The 18106-nt window shown below is 46.0% G+C and overlaps 1 protein-coding gene across 4 annotated transcripts in view; it reads left to right on the top strand.

Moving 5' to 3' along the window:
* ADAMTS3 (ADAM metallopeptidase with thrombospondin type 1 motif 3) overlaps nucleotides 1-18106 on the top strand; it is a 133509-nt gene that overhangs the window by 100748 nt on the left and 14655 nt on the right. For all 4 annotated transcript variants that reach the window (XM_075089955.1, XM_075089957.1, XM_075089954.1 and 1 more), the window contains 10 exons: nucleotides 5677-5760; nucleotides 6934-7090; nucleotides 8285-8390; nucleotides 9339-9482; nucleotides 11011-11143; nucleotides 11616-11729; nucleotides 12831-12976; nucleotides 13534-13709; nucleotides 14893-15026; nucleotides 15561-15684. In XM_075089955.1, coding sequence (XP_074946056.1) covers nucleotides 5677-5760; nucleotides 6934-7090; nucleotides 8285-8390; nucleotides 9339-9482; nucleotides 11011-11143; nucleotides 11616-11729; nucleotides 12831-12976; nucleotides 13534-13709; nucleotides 14893-15026; nucleotides 15561-15684 — 1318 coding nt within the window. The remainder of the gene's footprint in view (nucleotides 1-5676; nucleotides 5761-6933; nucleotides 7091-8284; nucleotides 8391-9338; nucleotides 9483-11010; nucleotides 11144-11615; nucleotides 11730-12830; nucleotides 12977-13533; nucleotides 13710-14892; nucleotides 15027-15560; nucleotides 15685-18106) is intronic.

Genomic DNA, 18106 nt, shown 5'->3' on the forward strand with positions numbered 1-18106 from the left:
AGCTCGAGTAGGACCACGAAAGCCTAACCCCCTGTCCTCTGCCCCCCAACCCTGTTTGTTCCCCCACCCTGGTTATGCCCCAGGGCCAAGGCAGCCCTTCTGTGACCCTCTGGGTCTGTCAGGAGCTGGGTCCTCTCTCTCACGTGGTGGTGTGCTGTGCTGGTGTTGGGCCCGCTTCTTGCAAGAGGAATTGGTTTTCACCAGGTTATTTAATGTTATGTGGGAATGGGGCACCGTCGGTGTATCTGGTGCTTTGCAGCTAGCTCTTCTTTTGTATTACGTTGTCGCTCATAACATGCCTCTCCTCTCCTCCGCACTACCTAAGCGAAGCCTCTAACAAAGAGGGAGGATCTTGAAGGCACTGCGTTCAGTTTAAAGGCATTTAATTTTCCAGCTAACAAAAGGCAGAACGATGAAACATTCGTAACAATCACTTTCAGCAAGAGGTAGCTAGGACACTTTCTTAAGTGGGTGCTTAAAAAAAGCTTGCTGCTTTCCGCACTGTGGCGCGAGATCTGAAGTTCAAGGTCTGCATCAGGTAACTGACATTTGTTACTCCCTTGGGCGGTTACTTAAGACAAAGCTTCTCTGGATTAAAGTAACTGAGATCAGAAAGATATGCACAGAGGGCACCAGGTTATACTGAAGGATTCGAAGCAGGTTTGGATTTGGCAGCATTTCTATCCTTCAATATTTTTTTTTTCTTGAGAATAAATCTGAGTCAGCCAGGAGAGTGGCACTTCCTTGCATCATTCGCTCTCAGATTGGAAGTTGCTTTTGGCAGAATTCCTCTTCTGGTGATCACTGTCCACTCAGCATTGCCGTTTTGTGGGTATCACCTTCTCTCTAAACAGCAATTTTAGTTTGCTGTCCACATGCTGAAGTCAATGAGAGCTTTATTATTAGCTTCAGTAAGAGCAGATAGTGCTAGATATGTCTAAAAATTCTGCCGCAGGTCTCCATGTGTGCAGATCTTTCTCCATCACTTCACTCTGCCTCTGTCTAGAAGAGCAGAGCAGGGTCTAAACACATGAGTTAATTGCAGGATCCCTTGGCTTTTTCTAGTCTCTAACCTGATTCCTCGCCTTAAAGGTCAGACTAGATATTCCCTGACATCTCTTCCAACCTGGGATTCTGGGATTCTGGGGTAGTTACTACCCGAGATAAAGGAGAAAAGGCTGATCAGCGCTCATTCTTTTCTGTGCCGTTCCACATGGAAACGAAGAGCCGACGCTGGTGTCGGAGCACAGCGCGCGTGAGGCAGGCGGGAAGCCTGCAGCCCGTTCCCGTGCAGAGCTGCTGCCCTGCGCCTGCCAGCAGCGTTTCAGAAACGCCACTTACCCCCGAGCAGGGACTTGTGGCCGTGGGAAGCTGCGCAGGTAATCTGCGTTGCTGAAGGGCGGGAAAGGGGAGTTCGCACTGGTTTGCAAACATGAAAGCAAGTTAATTTTTGCATACAGAAAGTTTGAGATGAAAAGTTATTATTTGTGCGAGTAAGGAAATACTCTCGACACAGTACTTGCAGGGAATCATTTCCTTTTTACCACATACCTCATGAAACATCAACAATAAATCTTCGTTAAAGATGATTTCAGAATATTGTCTTTTTAGTTAGAAAAGCACTTCAACTTTGTAAACAGCAGAGCTGATAACACTATCCCAGAACGCTTCCATCTTTTCTTGAACGTCTGCGGCTCCATCTAATGGGAGCAGATGTCAATACAGAGCCTGTGCAAGCTGAAGCACCGCTTCCCTGAGAATCTGTACGTTGACTACAGTGAAGATCGCTACCTGTTTTAGGAGGAATGCTTTTGTAACGATCTAGTCATTCCTGTCAAGATTTTAACAACGGTAGCCTTTTTTATATGACTTTCTAAACAAGACGCAGGTAAAACAGGAAATGAGAAGAAGACACGATGCAAAATGAATTCAGGGAGAGATGACAGATGAGTATTGAGCTTTTAAGAATTCCCTTAGCAAAGAGGCTGCCAGAGCAGCCCGAGGTCAGCACTGCTCCTGCCAGCTCTTTCGCCTCCGCTCAGCGGCGTTCCTGCAGGCTTGTCTGCATCGCAGAGCCTGGGCACCTACGAAAGGCCTCGCAGCAGGCGGCGGGGGAGTCGCTGCCAACGTGACTGGGCTGTGGGATGGGTGTTGAGCTGGGAGAGGAGAGGGTGGAGGCAGCCCGCGTTCTCTCACTTGAAACCTTTGAGCTGCCGTCTCCCAGTCCAGCCGTCTGTGGCAAGCTGGCGTGCTGGAGTAGCACAGTTCAGAAGGGAATCTCTGCTTTATTTCCTTGCATTTCAATATCACGGTGAGCACTGAGGCTGGGAGAGCTGGGGTTGTTCAGCCGGGAGAAGAGAGGGCTGCGGGGAGACCTTATTGCGGCCTTCCAGTACTTAAAGGGGGGCTGTAAGAAAGATGGGGGCAAACTTTTTAGCAGGGCCTGTTGTGACAGGACAAGGGGTGATAGTTTTAAACTAAAGGAGGGGAGATTTACACTTGATAAAAGGAAAAAAGTTTCTTTACAATGAGGGTGGTGAAACGCTGGCCCAGCCTGCCCGGTGAGGTGGTCGATGCCCCATCCCTGGAAACATTCAAGGCCAGGCTGGACGGGGCTCTGGGCAACCTGGTCTAGTTGAAGCTGTCCCTGCTCACTGCAGGGGGTTGGACTAGATGGCCTAAAATGGTCCCTTCCAACTCAAACCGTTCTGTGATTCTATGTTTGTTACAGCAAATAGCCTGTTCTGTAAGGAGTGACTTTTTCTTATGAGTCTGGGAGTTGTCGTTCTTGCCTCTCACTTCTCCCATGTATCAGTTTACATCAGTTTTAATCTAATATTGCCCTTGGCCTGTGGTAAAGACTAATGGCATGTGAATGTGTCACCAAAAGAGCACGACTTACTCCTTGCTATTTAATCTAGTGATTTATACCCATGGCTGGTCAGCAGGCCGGTAATCGACTATTTTTTTCAAAGCTGTTTCATTTCCAGTGGTGTGAGCAGTAGAGCAGCTGATGGCGTTAATCATTAAATTCTGAATTATTCAACGTTTCTTCACTGTAGAATATTAAGAAACCGCTCTTTCCCCCCATGCAAGTCAGACACAGCGAAATAAGTAGTTTCATCAAGGCAGAAACAGAAGGTCATTGAGGCTATGGGGTCCCCAAAACCCAGGGAAGCCGGCTGAAGCATTTGGTGTAAGCGGAGAGGAGCTTGCGGTGAGTGAGCGGGCCAGGGAAACACCAGCAGAAACTTTAGTAACCTGTCTTCGTAACCTGTTGTTTCTTGGCGCAAGGGAAACTGAACCTTTTTTGCCTGACGCACGCCTTTGTGGGAGCGATGCGATCCCATTAATGGGGAGAAAATATGAGAGGAATAACTGAACTTTGGAATAACGGCTTCACAAGACGGGCAGCCTGAGTTACGCGCTCATCCCTTGTAAAGCTGCCCTGCTGACAGTCTGTTCTCAGCTGGTCCTAAAAGGGATTGCGTTTTTAAAAACCATGGGCTAAAATCATTGTGCCAGGTCCCACAGCCCGGACAACTCAGAACGACCTTTTTTCCCCTGAGGGGAAGGGGGAAGCTCTGTTTAGCCTGACTTAAAAAAAAAAAAAAAAAACAAAAAACAAACAAACCTCTAAATCCTGCTCAAATATACCAGCCTCTGCACAGTGGTATTTATTTTTCACCAATTACCCATAACATAACATTTATTTTGTTTTTAGGGGGATGAGTAACTGCATTGATGATCTGCAGATGTTTTAGCCCCCTAATTTATACTCTGGTGGCAGGATATTTCTCACCTTCCCAAACACAAGAAGAACGATTTTTGACCCATCTGCATAATTCTGGTTTTTTAACTTCACTTCCACAAACACTCTTTTTAGTACAAAAGTGACCACATAATTCTAATTTATCTCTAAAAAGTAGGGCAGCAGTATTAGTTGCTTCTAAAAAAAAAAAAAAAGTCCTCCAAACAAAAACCACCATGAAATATTTCAGTTGTTCGGTGAGCGGAGGAGCTGCAGTGTTACCTGTGGACGCCCGGCTTGTGGCTGGGCTCTCTCTAACGGGACATAAGCTCCTCTTGTGCTGAGAGTGTTCTCCGAGCTCCCGTTACGTGTGTGCGATAAAGGATATGCGGACTTTCCTTCCTTGTGAGCAGTAATAAGACAGTTATGTCTGGTCACCTGCTTATTTTCACAAAACTTGTGGCTACTTAACTTCTTTGAGGTCTGTGTTGTTTTGCAAGTGTTGCTGCAAAGTGGTAAACGGAGCCAAAATTTATTGGGGCATTACAACTAACAGAGGGAGTGACTGTCTAATCTTTGTTTCCTTTGGGAATGGCGCTAAAAACACTTGAAGCAAAATTCTGCCTTTAAGTGATGTGTAGAGGTCTCATTGCAGGCCTCTGCAGACCTAATTTGGTGCAAAGCCACGGACTGTTTTACGAGGACACCCTGTGGGCTTTGAAGTTCGCTCTTTCCTGTTTGTTTTCTGAAGTCCTCGAGGACTGGAGTTTTGAGGTCTCATGAGGTTGTCTTATGGATGGGCGTTTTCTCGGGCCAGAAGTTGTTTTTAAAGTAGTAAGTCTTTCCAGACCGCGTAAACGTTACATGCTTTCATGCAGCTGGTGAATTTTTTTAACGGAATGTGTTGACTTGCAGAAATCAAGTATATTTGGAGATATCGTTACCCTGTAAGGTATCCTACAGCGTTTATGTGTCTGGCAGTGCTGTTGGCTTTAAAACTTTCAGACAAAAATTTCCAAAGCATTTCTGGGATTTGGAAATGCTGTGCCCATTAATTTTAAGATGGATTTAGAGTCAAGAGTACTATTCACATCTTAAAAGCTAAACACGTGCCTACATGTGTGCAGAGAGGAAGCCTTGTTGTTTGTGTCATTGTCTAAATATTCTGCCTTCCCAACCGAGAGCTTCAGAATGAAAAAATGGCTTTAAGTCAAATCCTCAGGTATTTTCCGAGGACAAACGTATGCTGACGTTAACGGCACATTTCCTTGAGTGAGAGCTACTGGCAGCAGAACCTGTGACAGAATGAACAAAAATATGCTCGCTCGCTCGCTCTCCCTGCTAAAATACTCATCCCATGTGTTTAAACTGATTGAAGTGAGAGAAATGGTTGCTGAAACAAATAGGAACAGAATCTGGAATTCATCCGCAGTTAGAGTGGCCAGATGGCATAGCAGAGGTGGCCACATGGGATGCATGGTGATGGGTTTATCTGTTGTTAAAGCAAACTCTATCTGCTTTTAAATCCCTCGGTGAACTTGAACACACTGCTGTAGCCTTGCTTTCAGGAATAACCTCATTTCCCTCATTATGTTTATCTGATGAGTGAACTTAAGCGTTCAGAGAAGTATTTGCGGGGTCTGAACTTGGAGTCTTTTTTTTTTTTCCCCTAGTCATCTTTTCTGTTGACCCTGACCCAAAGGCTGTTAAACTTGAGAGGAGTCTTGACATGAGCTTCAGAAAGTTCTGTCTGACGGGGTGTGCGATGACGGGAAGCCTAGTCTACGTTTCTGACCGCATGGAAATAATTTGAGACTTGAATCCTCTTCTGAGAAGACTGTAGCGGTATAAGCACTTGAAATACCATATATGTGGCCTTGGAAGTCCCCTTTTTAATTTTTCCTATATTTTTTTTTTTCCTTCAGGTGAATGAAATTTACCACGACGAATCCCTGGGTGTTCACATAAACGTTGTGCTGGTCCGAATGATCATGTTGGGCTATGCAAAGGTAAGCAAGCCTCCGAAGCAGTTGTCTGCCGTTATCTGCTTTGTAATTGTAGTCCGTGTGAATCACGTGCAAGGCTGTGGGAAGAGAAGCCTGCTGCACAGCTAGTTCCAGAGAGCTGCTTTCCCTGCTCGGCGTGTGCCACACGTGCTCGTGCCCTCATTCCTGAGGCTGGGGCGTGAGTGTCCCTGTTGTGACACAGGTGCGGACTGCCTCAGCCTGCTCAGCCTCGCAGCCTGAATTCCTGCCCTTTGCAGTCCTGCGGGTATTAAATCTGCTTCGTAGAAGCAATCATCTTGGTTGACCAACACAGTTTGCTGGTGCACCCCCTCCAAGCAGCCTGCTAGTGTAATTATCTCTTCTCGTTTTGCGTGCGCCCCTGTTGCTGGCTCGCAGCACACTCCTCCGCTCTGTGCCCCGGACAGTACTTGTAGCAGTACGTTAATTTTGCTGTTTTGAAGCAAATGCTTGTAAAATTGTTCAGGACGAGAGGAAAGCAGTAACGTTTGGGTGGTTACTGCTTAGGGTTTGATAAAGATCATATCCGTTCTGTTTAACTCAGACAATGAATTTGGGCTAGTCAGAAGACGAGTTTGACGTTTGTAGTTAAATTTACTGAGCTTATAGGCACACGCTGTAGCAGAAGCCTCGGATGTTTAATCTGTGTCCCATCAGTACACATTTACTGGCACCACAGTGTTTTGCACCAGTTGAGGCATTGCCCTGTGTGTTTATATTATTCACTTCCTCCACACGGGCTCTGTGTGTCACTAGATGCTCATTCGTCTCAGCTGAGTCACGTTGTCGCCTGGCAGTCCAGAATGAAAGGAAGTTCCAATAGAAGAGAAAAAACTGTCCTTAACTCGACCCTCCCATCAAATCCTGTGTTCGTCCCGCGCATTACAGGTGATACGCAGAAACGCAGTTCTTCTCATAGATGATGTGAACACTCGTTAAAGTGTCTTCAAAAATTGCCCTAAAGATGTACTATTGCACATGCGTGGTGACCGTTAACGTGCACATTTTCTTTTCTCACAGGAAAGGCGGCTGTCATCACTTAGAGAGATAGGGTATTAGGAAGAGAGAAACGGGGGCTTACTGGTGCTCCAAGAAAATCAAACTTCTCTGAATTTCCTACCTTTAGGAGGTCCTGGGTCTAACGTGTTGCTCTTTCAGTCCATCAGCTTGATTGAACGGGGGAATCCCTCAAGAAGCTTGGAGAACGTTTGCCGCTGGGCATATCAGCAGCAGAAGTCGGACCCCAGTCACTCTGAGCACCACGATCATGCCATCTTCTTAACCAGGCAAGATTTTGGGCCTGCTGGTATGCAAGGTAATGCAGCTGACCTGGAGCAGAACTGTCTGGGCTCGGTGTATCTGGCTAGCGTCTGCCAGAAAAGAGGAAAATTTGAAAATTGCATCCTTATGTGATCCTGAGACAATAAGCAACATAGGGCCTTATTTGGCAAATACTTAAGGAAGTGTTCAGTTATAAACCTGACCCACCTTTCTGTTGAAACCTGGTCCTGTTAGGGAAAGCACAAACACTCATCATAACTTTCAGTTCCCTGTTCTAGCTTTAGAAAAGGCCCACGGGGACAGCCTTAGCATGTACTCGTTACTCTGCTGTGCACAGAAATCCTTCCTCCCATGCATTTTATAGACTTTTTAAAAAGCAGGTAGATCTTGCCGTGGTGGTCCCTGCCATTTATATCTAACTGTAGAAGATTAAGTTTCTTACTTGAGAGATATAAGTAAACAGCTATTTACTTTCTTCAGATCCGGGCGTGTGCGTGTGTGCGTGCATGCAGAGATCACTAGGAGCGCTCCACGCACTTCGCATTCAACTTTGCTTGTATTTTGTTGCATCATTCACTGTAGATCTCTTTTTCTAGGTAGCATACCAGCTACTTTGATACCTGCATTCATCTTTATGACTTAAGGAACTATTGATAATGGGAAGTAAATTCACAGAGTGTGACTTACATTAGCACAGATAAAGAGGAGTGTGGGGGAGACCATGCTTTGGCTGTCCAGTTGTGTTCAGTACCTCCGTGCTCCCTTCACTTTTCAGGGGCAGATAAGGGTCTGAGTTCTTCTTCAGGTCTGGCCCTGCAGTGAAACTGGTTGGGTTGAGATGTTAGGCAGGATTCCCTGTAATCAGAAAGATTTTCGCTTTTACTGAGGAGAAGGCATGCAATAAGCACCAGGCAGTATGTAGATGAAGGTACTAATAGGAACACATGCAAAAAATACCGGCCTGTGACTCTACGTTTTAAATGAACATGGGTCTTGTGCGTTTTTGGTGATAAAAGTGTAAGCGCCTGAAGTAACACAGGTGCCCGCGGAATCAATCCCAGCAGGTCAGAGCCATTTATTCTGTTTGACAGCAATTGCAAAGACGGAGGGAAAAATGACGATGAAAAAAAAATAACCCTAGGTTCTTCTCAGGTAGTAACGTTATTGGGGGATCTCTTTTAAAATAAGTGTAATGGGTAAAAGAATCAGACATGATTTCTCTCAACAGGATATGCTCCTGTTACTGGCATGTGCCACCCGGTCCGAAGCTGTACTCTCAACCACGAGGATGGGTTTTCATCAGCTTTCGTGGTCGCTCATGAAACGGGTCACGTGTAAGTTTAACTTTTACCATTAGATTGCCAACAAAATACGGTACTGCATCTGCTGCGTGCTTCAAGTGGTTTAATTTTAATGGCTGTACGAAAGCTATCCTAATTCTACTTCCGTCCCCTTGAATGCTTCAGTGGTTTCAGCAATGAAGAGATAAGTGGGGGAAGAAAGGAAGGGGAAGGGGGGGGCACTTGTTTTCTCTAGGGTGAGGGAGAGGTCAGCAGGAAACCTGGAAGGCCCAGGCAGTGGAGGCAGTAGCTTGCCAAGCATCCTAACTTCTTTCTTCACATCGACTGAAAGTGCTGATTTGTTACATCTGGCACCTCTTCAAGAATGGTAATGTGTTAAGTTGGGAGTAACTGATTAAGCAAAGATCTCTAATAGCTGTCTGGGCGAATTAATGTCAAGCACTGAGGACCCGATTTTTGTCTTCCTTAAGTAGTGTGGGCTACTTGTTCAGGTCACTGGGAGGAATTTAGCCCAACTGGGGATGACCAGCTCACTTGCACGTTAAGCTGTACCAGGTGCACGCTTGGAGATGCGACGTGCTAACCTTGCTAGCTCATTAGAGATGCTACAAGGTAACTATGTTAGCTCTGCGTTTAAATAGGTGCTTTTGATAAATGAGTATACTAACAGTGCAGCGTCTGTATACACGGCTCCCTAATGTGCAGAATTGTTCTCCTGTATCTGAAGCATAAGAGGTTGTCATTATCTAGTTAGTTCGTTCCTGGTATTAACAAATAAAGTATAAATGAAGGGGTGTTCAGGGAGTCAGTATGTTTTGGCATCGAAGAAGGTCAGTTTGAAATGCAGGTTGTATCTGTAGAACGCGAAGAACAGTTTCATTTTGCGTGATTCCATGTGCACGAGAATCTGTTGTCTTTACCATGTGTTGCCAGTTGAAGAGCAGAAGCTGCCTGGGCTCTGATACCGATTATTTGTTACAGGCTGGGAATGGAGCACGACGGGCAAGGGAACAGATGTGGGGACGAGACAGCAATGGGGAGCGTTATGGCTCCCCTGGTGCAGGCTGCCTTTCATCGCTACCACTGGTCCCGGTGCAGCGGCCAAGAACTCAAAAGATACATACAGTAAGGACCTGTCAGCACTCGGCGGTAGTTGTTTTGCTAAAGGAAGTGGAGGTCTTTGCAGTTCCTGGGATGTGGGGCCAGTGTGCTGCCCTCTGCTAGACAGCGAAGAGGAGAGGAGAGGCGATGCCAGCGTGAAGGAGCAGGCATAAGTGTCTCAAATGGGACCTTTGACCGTGGAAGCCCTTGGTATAAACACAGCAGTACTGGGGCCTCGGAGGTACCGAGGAATGGGATCCTGCGGAGTGGCCTGCGCTTGGCGTCCAAACAGGGATTCAGCCTCCAGAGGCGTTCGCTCCGTGCCTCAGTGCAACGGCAGCGGGACACCGCTGTCTCCGCGTCTGGCCCCCTGCGGTGGAGCGGTTTCCTGATCACCTTTTTTGCCATACTTTTTCCCTTCACATCTATATTAGAGAAGCGATAAACCAGGAGCAATGCTTCCTCACATTGGGCTGTACTCAGAGCCCGTTGCATCCTCTGAGGCATGGTTGCAGGAATCTCTCTGGCAGAATTTACGTCAGGTAGCTGGTGTTTTCCCTAGGTTTTTGATCTCTCTAGGAGTTATGCTGTGAAGCTGGCAGGATGAAGCCCTAAACTCAGACAAGGAACTAGCAAAAGTTGTGGGAGAGAGAAGGCAGCTTGCACGCACGTGTATCTGAACTAGGGGGGAAAGGAGAACAGATCTCTACCCTGCTGGCTCTAGTCTTCCTCCATGTATGTACCCCTTCATCCAGTTGTTACTCAGGCTTCCCGCTCCATTGCAAATAGCTGCTTTTGCCAGTCAAAACCGACTGGTGTCTCCTACAGAAGAAACCCTATTCGTAACATAGAGCATGAAATAGTAATTGACTGAGACCTTGGAGCTCGAAAAGAAATGCCCCGGTGCAGGAGGAGCAGCCCACCGGTGTTGCTATTTTAAGACATTAGGGTTAAACAGCAATGAGGAAAAAAACAAACCTTATTCTTGCCCTTTGCGTAGGCAGGGCTTCATCCCTGTGAATACAGGAGATGTCAGGTAAGAAGGCCTGTTGTCAGGCTACTGTCCCTGTTTCAAAGCTCCACAAAGTCCATGGAAAGACTCCCTCTGACTACAGCAGGCTTTGTGTTAGGCCTTGTGTTAGGAATCATGCTCCAGGTGGAAGCGCATTGAGATGTTGCCCTTTGGCACTGAGAGCGGAGGAGGGTTTGTTTTGTACCTCTGGTGTCAGGAAAGTAAAGCACAAATCTCAAATGTACTGCTAGGGCAGGGAAGGGCTGGAGGTGTCTCTCCACAGCCTCCGGCAAACGCTGGGATTTTGCGGTAGCATCTTCCCGTCCAGTGCTCAGTCATGTTGTGCTAAGCAATGCTCCTGCCAAAGGGCCTGTCTGTGCTTTGGGGAGAAAAAAACTATGTAAACAGGGCAGAAAACAGGTTGGAGAAAAGGAGTGTTGCTTTACTAAGAATAGGTACTTTGGTCCTGCTGATCAAAAAAAAAAAAAAAAAATCATTACCTCTTCTCATGATTTTTTTTTTCTGGGTGTCTTCCCACAGCTCTTATGACTGTCTTCTTGACGACCCTTTCGAGCATGACTGGCCCAAGCTTCCTGAACTGCCAGGCATCAATTATTCCATGGATGAACAGTGCCGCTTTGATTTTGGCGTCGGCTACAAGATGTGCACAGCGGTATGTCCAAGGCAGGCATCGCAAAGACAAACGTTCATTCAGCAAGTTGGTGCCTGGCCTTATTAAAGAGCTGCAATATACGCATTTTCTCATAACTGAAGAGCAGTGTAAACGGATCTATAAAGAGGAGAGAGATATTTATAGGTGAAACCCAGTCATCTGGGTCATTTGGTTTAATGGTCAGGTGGACAGCAGCATGGTCCACACGACACCACACTTGCGGTAGTGATCCCAAGGAAGGAGGGAAAAAACCCTCATTTTCCTCCCACTTTTGGGTGTTTCCTCCTTTCCTCTTCTCACCAGCTCCGGTCTAGGGGATGCAGGGAATAAGCACTGCCCTTTTCTTTCGGAAGATACTGTACATATTTGTAGCTGTTGGTGTGAGATGAATTGACTGGGTGGGTTGAATCCTTATCTGAAAAGTATTAATAATCTCATGTTGAGTTTTATTCATAAATGTTCTGCGTTTCAGTTCCGAACGTTCGACCCGTGCAAGCAGTTGTGGTGTAGCCATCCAGATAACCCGTATTTCTGTAAGACTAAGAAAGGACCTCCGCTTGATGGGACAGAATGTGCCCCTGGAAAAGTGAGTATTGTGTCTTTCCTATGTTTGTATTGAAAGTAAAAGCCCAACAGTTGCATTCGTTTGGGTTGAAGGGCACAGAGGAAAACGAGGAGTTGCCCGGCGTCCCCTGGGTGGAGCCAGAGGAAGGGAGAAGGGGGAGCTGTGCCTTCCCACTGTGATGTTCTGTGAGCTGTACAAGGTTTGCCGTAGCACGAAGTAAATTTTGGACATAGAAACCCCAGCTGAGGTGTAACCCATTCTCAGCCTCTTCTGTGACCTTTTTGTTCTGTTTTTTGCGATTCTTGTCTCATCTGCCAAGTGTCTATAAAGTGCCTGTAGGAATCCACAGTAGCAGATAATGCAGTTACTGTAGGACCGCTTCTCAGTGCTTGTGGTCCAGACATACTGTGGCTAAATGTTTGGGTAAGCTTAGGATTAGCTCTTTATTTTTTCCTTTTAATATTCCCGTTGGTGGGTGTCCTGCTGCTAATTCATTTTTAATTATAAAATTATACTCAAATAAATGTTTATTTAGCAAATTCCGTGTATTTTGAGATACAGGAGAGCCCCTTATACCATCTGAGTATGCCCTAGCCAGCAGCAAAACAACACCCTGCCTAGTGACTAGCCCTCTGTTCCAGCCTATTTGCATAAGTGTGACATTTCGCCAGTATGAGGAAGAAAAAGAAGAAGAAACCCAATTAATCCTCAGCAAAAACTTTATCCTGCTAATGTTCAGGACGTTGAAATTCCTTCAAAAAGGTGGTAGCGACTAAGGTGCCAGTGAAACAAAGGCTTACTTAAAATTAAGTGGAGGGTGGAACATGTTGAGCCTCGTGTGTCTGCCCAAGGAGGGGTTCAGGCTCAGGTTCGGCAGTGCTGCCAGCTCATTCACGGAGCAGACTGCCTTTGGGGAGGGGGATTGCGTACGCTTGGGCCCAGAGTACATAGACCCTCATCCCCTTTGTCCCCAGGACGGTCTCTGCTTGCAGCCTGTTCTCTGAGATGCCCCTTCCCAGCCCACGAGCTCACCTCTGCGTGCTTTTAATTTTACTGCAATTATACATTTGGTTCGGGTTTCGTTTCTGTTCTCACCTGTTTTCCCTGCCCGGTTTCCCTCAGTGGTGCTATAAAGGTCACTGCATGTGGAAGAATGCTAACCAGCTGAAGCAGGATGGCAACTGGGGACCCTGGACAAAATTTGGCTCCTGCTCGCGGACCTGTGGAACCGGAGTTCGCTTTCGAACGCGGCAGTGCAACAATCCGATGTAGGTCTGCTGGCTGGGCGGTACTTCCAGTCAACGGGGAAGCGTTATAGGTGCCCGTTTAAATGGCATTTACGTTTTGGGTAGAGTCGTCCAGAACTCGCATTCTGTTCAAGCCTCTTGAAATACGGCTTTTTGCAGGGAGCCAGGATCATTTTTGGAGAAACCAAGAATTTCCAGAGGAAAGCCTGTGGAAAACCATCCCAAGGATTTAGCTGATGTGTAAGAGAGTGAAGAGTACATAGTGTGTGAGCTCAGCAAGCTGCAGGACAAACTTAGATAACCCCTAACTGCAAATCGACTGCTGGCAGCATACGTGTGCACATGTATTAGCTCTGCGTTTCAGCGTATGCCTCGGGAATGCATGGCCGAGCGCTGAGGTTACGCTGCAAGCGTATCTGTGCAGCGTAACTGCTGCTTCCATTTCTGTCGCTTCACACGCCTTTTTTACAAAATTATCTCTTAAAATAGAGTGTGAAATTTCACCTAAGGCAGAAGATAGATCCCGAGAACTAATGTCCAGAGGGTTTTAGAATTTCTTCAATGTTTTCTCTTCACAGGCCCGTTAACGGAGGTGAGGACTGTGCTGGTGTCAATTTTGAGTTTCAACTTTGCAATACAGAGGAGTGTCCGAAGCACTTTGAGGACTTCAGAGCGCAGCAATGTCAGCAACGCAATTCCCACTTTGAGTATCAGAGCAGCAAGCACCACTGGCTGCCATATGAACACCCTGACTGTAAGTTCTGCTGTTTGCCTTTATTAGAAGACAATCCTGGAATCTCCCAGAGCTTGCGGGGGTCTTGTTCATCAGCCGTGCAGAGACCAGAAATAATCGGTGCCTGAGCAAGTGTAGGCAAGATGGAAAAGCAGGACAAAAGGATGGCCCCAGAAGGAAAGATAAGTGCTATGCAAGACAGGTGCCATTTTCTCAACCGTAGGCCAGCTAGCTTCCCCTGACTTTCATCCTCCTCTTAGTGACAACATGATGTAGCAAGAGGCTTGAGGCGCTCAGCTCCTGCTGGAATAGTTGGTGGGTGCTCATGGCATTTGGTGCGCTGCCGCTGTTGAGCTCTGGCTCTCTGCTGGTGGGGCAAGGTGTGGAAAGCTGCTGGTTGGGTCCTGAAAAAATCTTCCTGCCCTCTCTTCTGTACAGCTCTCTGTCTACCTGGGTGCAAACGGTCAACGTTTGATCGCGGCTGCTAAAAGTATTAACGGTGTTTTTCTAATGGCGCTACTCGAGAAGTCCTTCCTGGTATTCTCCCATTCCTTTATAAATCCCTCTGCCTTGGCCTGATTCTGTCAGTCTTCAACACTGACATTAATCTAACCCAGTAACTACCTTGAGGGCCAAGGACAATTCCAAGCACGAAGGCAGATTCCTAGTTCACTGAAAGGCGTTGCGGTCTTGCTGGCATTTCTCCCTCAGGTATCTCCTGAGATACCCCTTACACGGATGCCTAAGGAGTTCGGTTCAGACGTTAACCAGGAAATATGTGTTCAGATGGTGTTTTCAAAAAGGATAAAGAAAGTTGGAGACCCAAATCCGCTGTGCTTTTCGCCTGGCTTTAGCACCATCTTCTCACGGACCCATTTTTCTGCTGTCATTTTTCTGCATCCCTGTGATTCTGTAAACTCAGCCCTGTTGCCAACAGGATGGGAGCGAAAGCTGCTTTCAGAATAGTCAAGAGCCCAGTCCTAGGAGCCTCTTTAGAAGGAACTGATTTCTGTGAGAATATCTCAGTGAGAGGCCCATAATTCTCAGAAAAGCAAATTAGTTGCTTTTTTCCCCACACAGCTGCCTGTTAAAAGTCTTTTCTATCTGTGTTGTATTCTCTTCACTCCTTTAATAGGATATTTTTCTGAAATGCGTCTGGACTGCTGTTAATATATGCAGTTACTTCTTTTTCCTTCCTACACAGCTAATAAGAGATGTCACCTGTACTGCCAATCCAAAGAAACCAGAGATGTTGCTTATATGAAGCAGCTGGCGCACGACGGGACTCGCTGTTCCTATAAAGATCCCTACAGCATTTGTGTTCGTGGCGAATGCGTGGTGAGTGACAGCTTCCCAAGGTCATCACCGAGTTTGAGCTGTGCTCTCTTACCGAACAGCTCTGGTTAGAATCCATCGGAACAACTCAGTCAACAGCACAGAGACAGACTTTGCGGATGTTTCTAAATGAAATATTTGCAGCATCATATTCCTCATAATTCCTTGAGATTCAAATTAAATTAGAGCAATGGCACAGAGCTGTTCTCTGGAAATACTCCATTTCTCTTCAACTGATCGTTTCACTTGCCTTTTTTGCGCTTAGTTTCATGTCTGAAAAGAACTGTGGGTGTTTTTCTGTCTTTCCCATCTTTCTTAGTCTTGAAGTACAGTTGAATATAAAGCAGGAATCACTTCCTATTTTTCACGTGAAAACCATTATCCAGCACCAGATTCGCAAGTAATTTGTGTTTAAATAAGAGAGATCGCTGTTGGGTGGCGTGAATGTTGCGATGGCTTCCCACCATAACTTAAGCTGACAACTGATGACAAAGCCTTTTTTTTTTTTTTTTTTTTTTTTTTCTCTTCCTTCTGCAGAAAGTGGGTTGTGACAAGGAAATTGGCTCCAATAAGGTTGAAGATAAGTGCGGCGTCTGTGGCGGGGACAATTCTCATTGCCGAACTGTGAAGGGAACCTTCACCCGCACTCCCAAAAAGCTTGGTAGGAATATTTTCCTGCGTCTGGATGTAGTTTCTGTTGTCCCTGGTGTTTCTGTCATGCTTACTGCTTTCGCAGCCCGGTCAGAAGCACAACCTTCTTTAAGGTAGCAGAACACAAGTAGTGAGCTGATGTGCAAAACCGGTTTAGTCCCCGGTAAAGAAATGACATCTTTAAAAGAGCGTACTGTTTCTGCCCTTTGAAGGACCCGTTAGAAGAAAGCTTGATCAGTCGCTTGTAGCGAGAAATACTCGCCATGCAGAGCATGTTTAGTTCTTTGTGAACCTCGAAGCCCAACCAGACAGCGGTTGTGATAAGTGGGGATACACGGAGTTCTGCTAAACAAAACCAAACTGTTCTTCTCCCAGTGAAGTGCAGAAGAGATGGAGATTCTTTGCCTGACACAAAGCTTAGCGTGCCTCTGCCTGTAGGAGGACTAGAGGAAGCATTTTTTTCTCCCGATAAAGATTAAGCTTTTCCCAAGTTTTTCCTCTCAGACCTGAACTCAGGAGTTTTAAATGGAAGCCTGAATTTCTGTGCGTGTCAAGTGAGCATGTGGATCCTCATGTCAAACGGGTTTTTTATGATGCTTTCTCACAAATTGCAGCCCTTCAGTGAAATAAACAAATTAAAAATAAGTTCAGCTGAATTCTGAACCAAATATAAAAATGTTTGGGCAGCGATCCTCATTTCTCACACCCTTTCAGTTGTGTGACTGAGATCCAGTGGAACACATGCTCGCTCCGAACTAAGAATGACCTGCTTAAAATTTTCAGACTGAGCTCTGGGGTATTTTGCAACACATTTTGTATCGATAATAACTCAAGATCTCCTTGGCCTTCTTCAGAAATTTCTATTTTGTCAGTTATTTGTTAAGCCAGGGCGGTATTATCTCGTACATTTTGCTGTGCCTGTTTTATATTTTAAGGCTTTCCTGGATTGCTTGGGTTTTTTCCAGTCTGGGGAAGCTACTCAGGGAAGTGTATCTTCTGAATGACTGGGAGCAGTTACTTCAGCAATATCTCTCTGATAGAACTAAGTGTTTTAAGACAGAGCAGAGGAAGGCAGAGGGACAGATAATGCAAATGTCCACATTAACAGTTTCGAGGCTGGCAATTGCTGCCATGAAGCAAGCTTTATTGCAGCATCAATCTTTAAATTTGGACAGTGAGCAGACAAACTAAACTTTGGCCGCCAAAGATAAGTCGATGTGCGACTGCAGATAGAATACATAAAATATTCTGCTGAAAATACTTATCACAAATCTATTGGAAAAGTTTACTGACGGTAATTATCAAATTACAGCAGAGAGCCTTTCTGAAAGGGATGCTTCCTTGGAGGCTGATGGGTTGGACATGGAATAATGCAAGAGTCATTCGAACTGTGGAAGTAATGGACTTAAGACTAAGCCTCATCTATAAGCCTGTTTATTTCTGGAGCTGGCAGCTACTGTGCTTGTCTTAAAAAAAAAAAAAATAGCAGAAAAAATTGTTCGGCCTTCTAGGAGCGATTCTGATTTTTCACTAAGGGAATGATTGGAATCTGGGGGGCAGAGAGGATATTCATGTCTCAACTTCAGATCCAGCCCAGTAACCTGAGTCCGGTTTCTGTTGTCCATACCAATGGTTTGCAGCTCCGAGCTCGCAGTCCATGTACCTAAGCCTGTGATTTGGCTTACTCCCTGGGAGAGGAACAGGGCAAACAAGAGGCCAGCAGAGGCCAGAACGTGCTACGAACCCCACGGCGTTCTGGCTCGGCATTTCTGCCCGTGGGCCGCTGAGAAGCACCGCGTCGTCTGCCGGGGTGCCGGCCCGCGACTCAGCGCTTGCACGGTCCTCGCAGCGCCCGGAAAGCACGACGGCGCGAAGGGACCGCGCTGGGAGCTAGTTCAGGGAAGGCTGCTGTTAATCAGCCACTTACTTGCAAATGTTAATTGAAAGCGATAGAAGTGTTTATGAAATGCTTATTGTTTTACCGTAACTCTGGCAACCTAGTCATTAAAAAGACTAATTGACCTCTTCCAACAGGAAAACATTTAAGCAAGAGGTGCCAAAAAGAATTCAAGTTTCTGGAAAATGAAATCTGCAAGTATCCAACTTAAAATCACCTACTTGAATTTTCACTGGTCTGACTTTCATTGACTATTAACATTTGCTAGATGTGTCTAATTCTGCTTTAAATGCATTTGAACACATAACGTAATTCATACTTTACGCTTGTAAAGACCATCTGGCTGACAAACTTAGTCAATGAAATAATAAGACTTGGCTCCCATAGCACTAATTACAGACGTTCTATTTAAGGGAAGGCAAGAGGAGCATTTACGTTGCCCAAAGGAGCTCGCAATATTTCCCTTTCTGAGACAAAGGAGTCTAAAAATACTCTGGGTAAGTTTCAAGCGCTTGCAGAAAGAGAGGCATCCATG

Source organism: Phalacrocorax aristotelis, chromosome 4 (genome assembly GCF_949628215.1).
Source record: "Phalacrocorax aristotelis chromosome 4, bGulAri2.1, whole genome shotgun sequence".
Lineage (NCBI taxonomy): Eukaryota > Metazoa > Chordata > Aves > Suliformes > Phalacrocoracidae > Phalacrocorax > Phalacrocorax aristotelis.